The sequence below is a fragment of the Oxyura jamaicensis genome, chromosome 17 (assembly GCF_011077185.1).
Source record: "Oxyura jamaicensis isolate SHBP4307 breed ruddy duck chromosome 17, BPBGC_Ojam_1.0, whole genome shotgun sequence".
NCBI lineage: Eukaryota > Metazoa > Chordata > Aves > Anseriformes > Anatidae > Oxyura > Oxyura jamaicensis.
In genome coordinates, this window is record NC_048909.1 from 878,522 (window position 1) to 888,725 (window position 10,204).

Consider the following 10,204-nt stretch of genomic DNA (forward strand, 5'->3'; position numbering starts at 1 on the left):
TGCACAGGAAACCTTCCCACCCCCCTGCTGCATGCTGCTTCCCAAAAGTCCCATCTTTCAGCTAAAACACTTGACTTTCTGCCAGGCATTGAGCTGGGGTACATGCCCTGCGTGTGGGCTGGCCCTGGTGCTGAGCATCCTGCAGCACTGGGATGGGGCTCAGTGCAACAACACCTGCATCCCGAGACTGATGCTATCAGTGAAAACACCAGGACTTCGATACCAAGAGGGCAGCTGGTCGAGCACCAGTGCTGTGGTGATGGGCTGGGAGATGTGTGCTGTGGAGCAGAGGCATGGGCTGAGGACTGTGTTGAGGGATGCTCCCAGAGGTCGGGACTGCTCCCTGCTCACCAGCCAGGAGGTGAGAGCAGGATGAGGTTGGGTGTCTAGGATCTGGCTCACCACTGCCCCAGCTACAGGTTTTCTTCTGGCCCTGGCCATCCTGAAGCATTTTCCTTCCTGAGAACAGAGAAGTGAGGCTGAAGCATCCTTAGGGCAGGATTTTTCCTTTCACCTGTGTCACAAGTGCTTGGAGACAGCGTGGAAGGAGGCTGAGGTGAGCTCATCTGGCAGGGTTTGATTTCCTTCAGTACAATCAATAGGGCATAAGGAAACAAGCCAGAAGGTGGAACGGTGATGTAGTGGAGGTTTCCCTCAGCATGGCCGTAGGCTATCTGCGGGAGGCCAGGAAGCTCTTGGGCCCTGGGAGGTCTCCCTCCAGCTGCCGAACTGGTTTAGACAAGGGCAGCTGAGCTGCGATGGAGCTGCTCCCCTGCCATGGCCCATGGCCCTCCTCCCCAGCTTGGTGGTCCCACGTCACCAGGCAGTGCTGCTGCAGCACCTTGCTCTCTGCAGAGTCTCAGCAAAGCTTCTGAGAAACTGCTGCAGGGAGGTAACCAATTCTGCAACCTCCCATCCAAGCCTCTCCTCCTCCTTGTGCCATTCCCTCTGCACTGTCAGCCCTCGCCGCACAATTCTCATCACATCATTCCAAGAATGGTGACGCAAAATGGACCTATGCTTTCAACCAGAACTTTGTCAACTTTAAATTATTCTACAAAATTATAGGTGGAGACCTAGGATCATCAGCTATGAACCTGGGGGCTGCAGCAGCTCAGAGCACTCATGTCAGGACGGAGACATCGGTGCTGTGTGCTCACAGGGTGACATTTTGCTTTTGCCCGTATTGGCCAGGGACACCCCAATCCACCTCTGGATCCCATGATCCCACAGGGTGAGTGATCCATTGATTTTTCCGTTCCTGGATGTCTTCTCCTGCTTGTTAGGAACTCCTGAAATCTAAAAGATGGCCATGATCATTCTTTCCCAGCAGGGAGACACCAGCATGTCCCTGTGCATCCTCTTCATCCCTTTGGCCAGATCACAGTTATAAACACTGCTGCAAGGCTGCCTTGTTTGAGCTCCAGGCAGCCCCACTCACTTGTACAAACCACTGGAAACAGCTGTGCAGGCTCCTTGTGACTATTTTTCTTACAGTTACAACCCAAAAGAGCAAAAAATCTAACAAAAATAAAGCTACAGGTTTCTTTTATTTCCTGAGGGGGTGTCACCCATAAGAGAAGGATGCCAGGTTGGATTTGCATGGTTTCTTGACAAACCGAGATGAAACACTACTTCTCTCTTTGTTTTCCTGGGACTCTTCAATAACTTTTTGATTGCCTGCCCCAGTGCTCCCAGCAGCTCAAAGTTGAGCCACCAGGACTGCAATCTGCCATTTCCTACGTGGAGGTAAAACACATCCCAAACACAGGAGCTTATTGAAAACAAAACAAAGCTAATTTATGGGGATTCAGAAAGATGTGGGAAGCTGGATGGCAGCAGGTGGAAGCCACGAGGGAGCCCACAGGCAGGGCTCTGTGGCTGCTGCTGGCAGGGCTGTGCTGTGTTTCTCTCTGAGGTTCTTAAATAAAAAGGGAGGAAAGTAGAAAAGCAGACTGAGAGCACAGGATGGCATGGGAACCACACCAGCAGTGGAGGTGGTGGAGGTGGTCAGCGTGCTCCAGGCAGCTCCAGGGGCAGAGGAGGACCCATGGAGATTTCTCCTTCAAAGCACAGATGCTGCTCATAGAGCCCTGGTCAGAGGGCCAGGACACTGCTGAGCAGCCTGCAGCAGGGGGACTTCCAGCTCTTCTCTGCCTTCAGTGTCTCCCCCCACTGAAATGGCTGCTCAGGCTGCAGCCTCCAGCACCAGCAGCAGCAGTGGTGGGGTTGCAGAGGGGCTGATCCTGCCCCAGCTGTGACTTGCCCTTGGAAGAAACTCCTGCACCACAAAGCACCGTACAAACCTCTGGAGTGATCCAAGCATCAGAGCCAGCACAGAGAAGGCTCCCAGGCCATGGTGATTTGGAACGTTTCAGCTAATTTAGCAATAAAAACCTAAGTTGCACGTGCATGAATCAAGCCATTTCCTTGAATATATGCATGAGTGCGAGCTGGATATGGAGTTAGTGTTTTGGCTGTGAATCCTTTCAGCATGTGAAAGTTACCAAAGCCACGAGAAAAACCTGAATGAACGCACTGCTGGAGACGTCCATCAGAACCTTCCTTTGCTGGGAGGCAACTGCCAGGCCCACGGCCAGCAGCCGTGCATGGGTGCTTGGGGTGCACCCAGCCCGGGCAGCCCCAGCCCCTGCCTGCAGCCAGCAGCTGCTGGGTCCCGGCAGCTCAGCTCATCCCAGGGAAGGCCGCAGAAGCCAGCATGGTTATTGCAAGACATGTTCTAGGCTCGCCAAAGTCAGCCATTAGCCAGGACATCATGTAATTCCCACTCCTGACAACCACGTATACCTCCCACACACGTGGTAAAGCAGGATGATCCTTCCTGATCTTGGTGCCTCACTCCTGACTCTGCAGACATCTGAAAGCTGCTCCACCATCCCTGGTTTCCTTCCATGCATGTCTTGGCCACAGTCCTCCATCATTCACAGCAAAGATGCAGGCACAGAGTGAGTGGGGTGTACGTGCTTTGAAGGTGGGAAGGGAGGCATCTAACCAACCCCTGAGCACCAAGGGGTGAACTTGCCCTCTGTTCTGGTGATAAGCATCCAAGGATTAAATGACAATGTCAGACAATCATCCAGTCATCCAAGGATTCGATGACAACCTACAGACAACATCTGGTATGGGCAGTGTGGGAGAAGAGTCGGTGAGACTGGCCAGGGTCAGCTGGAAGGGGAAGCACTCCAGTTAAGGGCTTCTTTCTGAGCAACTGATGGTTTCGTTTAAGCTGTCTTTTGCTGGCATGTGTGAAAATGAATGGTTGAAAGAACTAAATCATCCAGGCTTGCTGCCAGGATTGCTAATCCTCTGCAAAGAGCATTGCAAAAGGCTGGAGAGTTTCAAGCACAGAGAGCATCTGATGGAGATGCTTTAGCAAAGGCTTTGTTCCACCCACAAACCCCAATCTCTAGGGTGAAAGAGGTGAGGCAGCCCCAGGTGGAAGCTGCTGAGAGCCCCGGGTGCACTGCTTGGCACCACTGCTGCAGCCCGGACAGGAGTTGCAGGACCTCACAAGCGCATGCTTACAGGAAATGAATGGAGATATTTGAGATGGTCATGCTCAGCCTCAAAGCCCAAATGAAGTTAGGCCTTTCGTTCCCCTTGCCCTCAGGAAACACAGCAAGTGGCCAGCCCAAGCCTTCTTGGCAGACGTCCTTGTTCCTGATGCGTGTTCCGAGCACTAGGGCTGGACGGACAGACAGCAGCAGAGCTGCAGGACTGCTGGAGCCCGGTAGAGGTGAGGGTGGGGGGGTGGGGGGGGTTGCTGGGTGGCTGGGCAGTGCTGGATAGTTCTCCCTCACAGCCCTGGTGCATCTTATCCAGTTTAGTGGGATTTTGTCCCTGTGTGAGAACTGGAGGTGGGAACAGGCTGACTAATGGCATCTTCATTCCCTGCTCCCTTGGCCTTTCCACACTGCCTTTGGGGTAGTTAGTAACTGCTCCCAGTTAGTTTCAAGACTTGGGCTTATTTCTGGGGCAGCTCCAGCCATCTCTGCATGGCAGAACCACTCTGGAGGACACAGCCCACCTCATGGACATAGGGCTCAGTCCTCAAGCTGTGACCATGGTGCTCCACATCTCCCAGCTTGTCTGTGCCAAGCCAACGGCAGCCCTCAGCCATGTCCTTAGCTCATTCTCCCACACCATCTTCCTCATACACCCCAGAATGTGTGGCTGCTCATCTCACAGCCTTGCCCTTGGGCAGCGGCTTCTGCTCCCACCAGCCCTGGGCAAGGCAGGATGCTGCCCAAACCACAACACAGGCATCCTACCAGGGATGCAGCTCGCAGCTCCTGACTGGGAGCCACCCAACGCATTGTGATGTTAAAACCACAACTATACTGAAAAGGTTCCCAGGTGCTGCCTGCATCAAGATGCAGGTGGAGATGGAGGCCCCTGCCTCCACCTGTTCCCAGCTGTCTCATTTGGGACCCCTCTTGTCCCTGCAGTAGCTCAGATCATGTTGGACATTCCTTCCCCTGGCATGTGAAGCCCAGCTGAGGTGTCCCAAGCTGGGATCTGCTCTGGAGATGCCATGTGGACATGACAGCCCCAGCCACATCTCCCTCCCATGTGGTCATCCCCAAATGCAGATGTCTCTCCAAGCTGCTCCTGTTGCAGCAGGAGGCTCCAGGCTCTGGGACACAAGGAGGGGGGCAGCCAGGGCTGGTGCTGCCCCTCCCACGGTTCCCCCACAGGGCCAGGAAGTGCCTGGGCTGCTGAGGGCCCCTTCCCCACACCCTCAGGTGCATAGTGCTGCATCTGCAGGACCAAACCGGGGGCACCCCCCAGCATGGGCTTTCCACCCAGGAGCTTCATTTGCTTTGGGAACGGCCCAGCTGGCAGTGACTCGTGACTGCAGCAACAAAAATAAACCCAGGGGTTAGATTCTGATCTTTGCCAGAGCATATCCCAGCGAGCTGAAAGAGCCTGTCAGCCCAAGCCCTGAGGAGCCTTCCTCACTGAGCCAGGGCTCCTGCACCAGGCAGGGACAGGTGCCAGGGGCTGCCCCTCCAGCCCATGCTGGATGCAGCAGGACTTCACAGGGGGATGCTCCCAGAAGCTTCGATGGCTGGTCCACATCTCCCTGGCCACAGGGACATGAAACCCACAGAAGTTTTGCTGCTGGACTTGGTGCCCCTGGGCAGAGTGTGACTCCTCGGGGCAAGAAGTGAGTCCTGGTAAGCAACCTGGCTGGTCCAGGCTGCCAGGTGAAGCCCACCACCCCCCAGTACACAGGGAGCACTCGCACCCCCACTGAGGGCAGCACCCACATGCCACGGCTCAGCCCCGTGCCACCCCTGTGTCCCCAAATGTACCTGGGAGCTCGCCTGGCCTCGGAGAGCAGGGCTGGGGGATGTGCAAAATGCAGGACAAGCTGCTTGCAGGTGAGCTCAGAGGCATGCAGGTGGATGTGACATTGTCCCCCGTGTAACGCACCACGCCCTGGTGACATGGCTAGCTTGGGTCTGACGGGCCTGGGCGAGCCCCACCACGGGTCGGCACCAGGAAGCTGCCCTGCTCCTCTGCACAGCGTTACAGTGAGGCTGCGGGATGCAGTCACTTGTCTGATCTTTATTGGTGTGCCCCTTCCTCAGATTAATTAGCTGGGAGAGCCCTGGGAGCCCAAAGGCAGCCACCCATCCCCAGGGAGACTCAGTGAGTGCCCTCTCCTGACTCAGAGCCTCCTCCTGTTCCCTGCCCCTCCATGTCCCACCATGGCCTCCATCCTGCTCAGCTCTAGTCCTTGGCACCCCTCAGCAGACACCAGCAGTGCCACCGCCTGTCCCAGCCTTGCTCCCCCACCCTCATACCATCACCCCCGGCTCTCATCCGCCCTAGACCCACGTGAGTGACCCTGTGGCTGCAGGTGACACAGTGCCTGTGGCCTGTGCACTCAGAGTGACTTGTCACATTGTGGGCACAGCCACAATTTGGGGACACAGAGTGTGGGGATGAACCCAGCAGCACGAGGTGGAAGAAGACCAGAAGCAGCCGCTTGCTTCCTCCCAGGTGACGTGACCTTCGTGTGCCATAGCTTGACACAAGTGAGCCACAGCTGGCTCCAAGCAAAAGGACCAGAGGCGTGCTTGGGGACATTGTGGCTGCACCTGGCTGGCACAGAGCCCTGAAAAACCACATCACAAGGTGACACAAGAGTGGAGGAACCAGTTCCCTGTGCTCAAGTCCCGGCGCCACCTAAGGGTTTACAAGGAGTGAGCAAAATGGGTGCTCCTCTCCTGTGCTTTCAGTGCTGGAGCCTGATGCCAGCCTAGCACGGACCACTGGGGACATTGAGCCAGGTGACACCTGACCAGAGGCTGGTGGGGAGCAGGTCACACCACACACCAGGGGCTAAGCCCCAGCATGGCCCAGCTGGGTAAGCTGGTGTCAGCCAAGGGATCCTGCTGAGCTAGACACTGGCTCTCCCATCACCTTTCCATGACGGCCTGGATGAGGCAGCATCAGCATGAAGGGACAGCCATCATCACTGTGTTGGGTTTACGTGGCAAGGGTTTGGTAGTGGGGGGCTGCAGGGGTGGCCTCTGTGAGCAGAGCCCAGCAGCTGCCCCAGGTCAGAGCAGAGCCAGCTCCAGACGGCTTTAAAAGGGACCCACTGCTGGACAGAGCTGAGCAGTGAGAGAAGAGTTAACTAAGGGAAACAACAACAATCAATATTGTGCTACAGGAGGTGGGAGAGAGGAGTGAGAACCAGCCCTACAGACACCAAAGTCAGTGCAGCAGGAGGGCAGGAGGTGCTCCAGGCACTGGAGCAGAAGTTCCCCTGCCACCTGCGGAGAGGCCCCTGGTGGAGCTGGTGGATCTTGGGGGAGCTGCCCCCCTTTCGGGGGACTCATGGTGGAACAGTCTTCTCCTGACTGATGGACCTTGTGATATGGAGCCCCAGGCCCTGCTCAGCCAGGGCCCACTCAGCACCAGCAGGCCCAGCTGCATGAGTAACGTGCCAAGAGCAGCCAAAGCCCACGCCAACCACTCCCTTCTGTACGTTCAGCCAGTTCCTTCTCCTTCCCTGGTTCTGCAGCACTGTATTTAACCCCAGAGCAACCCCCTTCTCTCACCCTGGGTACCCGTGGGCACTGACAGGCACAACTCCTGCCTGCTCTGCAACTGCTCATCACGCCATGCCGGCGCAGCCTCCGGTCTCAGCCGTGCCGTGCGTCTGGCTGATGCTGCCTCATCCGCACATCCTCAGGAGCCCTGGGTGAACCATGCAGGGCTGCGCTGCTGTGGTGGCTCAGGACCTGCATCCTGGGGACATCAGCAGCAATAACTCCACGAGGTGGCATTTCACATCTACCTCAGTGGTGCTTTACCTCAGAGGTACCCGGCCACTTGAGCTCTGCTGCCCTCAGATGGCTTGTTTGGAGCCAGCCTGCTGATTATTTTTTTTTTTCCCCTTAGTTTCGTTGCCATCTACTCAGATCTAACAATGGGAAATGAACTGATTCACTTTTCAGTCAGAAGTGCATTTAAGATAAAGCTGAATGATGAAAAGTGATCTTTACGAACCTTTCCTGAGGAGTTCCTCTGCTAAGGACAAGGAAGCATCTCCTTGTGTCCTGAGAACAAGACAACCTGCTAGCCATGGGGAAGAGAGAGGAAGCTCCCTTCTCCCTGGGCAGCTCTAGAGCACCAGGTCACTGGGGGTCATCATAAATCTCATCATAAATGAGTAATTGTTGTGAGGACAAGTGGCTTTTCACATCTCCAGCACATTTACTAGTATTTGTCTAGACTCAATGTCTATTATCTAACCTAACATTGGTTATCTATTATCTCCAGTGACTGTGGCTGAAAAGCAATAGAATCATTGGGAGCTCCTAGTGCTTTACTAAATTACTGGATTATTAAAATGAATTATTTGAAATTACGCTCTTTGCTTATACTTGTTTTCCTGGGCCACACTTCCCAGCCGGTGTGCCTACACCTGCTCACAGGGACTGCACACAGGTCCCCCTATTCCTACTCCAGGGCAAGAGCAGCCCCTGAGAAACGACTGTTTATCACTGACCTGTCTTCCAAGTCCTATTCTGTGCAAATTTTCTCCTTGAAGCCTTCAGCTCATGCCCTTAATCAACACAGTAATGTTTTGTGCACTCCTTGTGCAGACCTCAGAATTTGTAATGAACTTTTTCCAGGATGAAGCATCAGGCACCTTGCTGAAGAAAGCTTTTTCAAAATGGAATATCCTGTGAGATCTGCTCTGAACTTACACCACAAGTTTATACAATTAGCTCACCAAAAAAGAATAAAAGGGAAATTAGTTGTTTCTTTCCTGCATGCCTCTGAAATCTAAAAGCAAACACAAGTTACACAACAGGCTAGGTAATTATAGATTTTCTAGAACCCAGGTATGAATCTGAAAAAGTCTCTTAATGTAACCTGAGATGCATCCTAATTTCTAAGATCATAATGAAGTTCCACTCTGCGGCAATTCTCAGCTCTTTTTAATGCATGCTCTGCCAGCTACATCCCACCTCTTCTCCCGAATTTGAGAGCCCTTTATGCAGCAGTTTTCCATTTCAAGACCTTATCTCCATGAAACAGATCCTGAGAGCGCAGAGAGCACGGGGTGGTACCAGCAGGGTGGATGAGGCAGACACATAAGGGTGAGGGAGCAGCTGAGGCTCAAAGGGAAGCCCAGGAGGTGTTTTGTTGCCACCATCACTACAGAGAGGGCTTGACAATTCATTCTCCAGAGGAGAACAGTCATCTGGGGCTGGGCACCAAAGCAGCATGCGACGTCTCACAGACGGGTCAGGGGCAGACCCAGGTTCTCAGCACCCTCGTGGTGGCTGTGACACTGTGACAGGTGACACAGAGGTGTGTCTTTGGTGCTGGGAGCTCCCCACAACATGGACATTTAACACATCGATCTGTACATCTGGCTGACCTACCCCTTGCCTTGCCCTCCCAGTACCCCCATAGCTTTATGTATTAAATGGATCTGCAATACAAAGAGAAGAAAAAGCATTTCTGTTCAAAAGCACACACATCAGTTCTCTCTGGCTCAGAGCACAGTCCCATAAAATCTCGTCAGTACACTGAAGGCATGAAGTACCACTCAGAAGAGAGTTGGAAGTAAATTAGCGTTGCTGTTGGTGACAACAGATCGATACGATCGTGGTCTCAGACACGGTGGCGCAGGCGATGCAGCAGCTGCGGTGCTTCTGGCCAGCAGCAGCCTGAGGTATGCAAGGTGCCTACAGCAAACAACTGGCCTCCACGGGACTCCTGTTCTCCCAGCAGTAGTTTTAGGTACAAAGGCTTTGTAGTAAAAAATAGTATTATAAATAGAACCAATCCTTCCATGCACTTTTATTTTAAAATAAAATAACCAGCATACCAGACAGTGCCTGCACATTGTGATATTTTAAAACCAACACCATGGACTAAGTGAGCCTGAAATAATGATGCTGCAAAAGGATCTTCTGAAGAAAGATTGGTACAAAGCTATGTACAAGGTGACAGTGCACTGTCGCAAGCCCTGCCTCTCACAGCACTGCACCTGTGCCCAAAACCTCTGTCCAGAGCCCAGGATGGGGGAAAGCCCCCAAACGGCACTGGGGTCACCGCAGAGTCACCGTGTGCCAGCCAGGGCTGGCACGGGGCCGCGGGCTCAGTTCACGCGGCAGGCCCGGATCATGAGCAGCTGGAGGAGGATGAAGACAGGAGACATGATGAGCCCATACCACAGCTCCCGCGTGTGCTCCACCAGCTTCTGGCACAGCAGCATCTCGAAGACGAACTTGAGACTGAGGATGGTGAGGATCCAGAAGAGCCGCAGCACGGCCAGCCGCTTCTCGCCATCCTGGAAGAGCCGCACCGAGACGATGGCGGTGAAGTAGGTGCTGAGGCCGTCGGCGGCGAAGAAGGGGACGAAGACGACCCACCAGGAGAGCGCCGAGGCTTCGCTGTCCACCTTGAGGACCAGGAGCACGGAGAAGACCAGCAGAGCCAGGCCGTGCAGGAAGATCTCGAAGGTGGCGAAGCCCAGCCACTGCACCAGCTCCCGCAGGGAGAACAGCATCGTCCCGGCCCCGGCCCCGGGCCCGGCCCGGCGCTCAGTGGCCGCCGCTCAGGGCGCACCGGCAGGGCCCCGTCCCGGCCACCCCGCCCCACCCCGCCCCGCCCCGTCCTTCCACCGCCCTGCGGGGCCCGG

General features: G+C 54.8%; 1 protein-coding gene across 1 annotated transcript; it reads right to left on the minus strand.

Moving 5' to 3' along the window:
* Positions 1-9,003: 9,003 nt before the first annotated feature.
* TMEM203 (transmembrane protein 203) lies at positions 9,004-10,172 on the minus strand. The gene has a single exon (XM_035341931.1). The coding sequence runs from the start codon at positions 10,070-10,072 to the stop codon at positions 9,662-9,664; it is 411 nt and encodes a 136-aa protein (XP_035197822.1). The 5' UTR covers positions 10,073-10,172; the 3' UTR covers positions 9,004-9,661.
* Positions 10,173-10,204: the final 32 nt, after the last annotated feature.

Bases quoted from the DNA above. Each gene is read 5' to 3' on its own strand.
- TMEM203 (XM_035341931.1), bottom strand. From the start codon at position 10,072: ATGCTGTTCTCCCTGCGGGAGCTGGTGCAGTGGCTGGGCTTCGCCACC.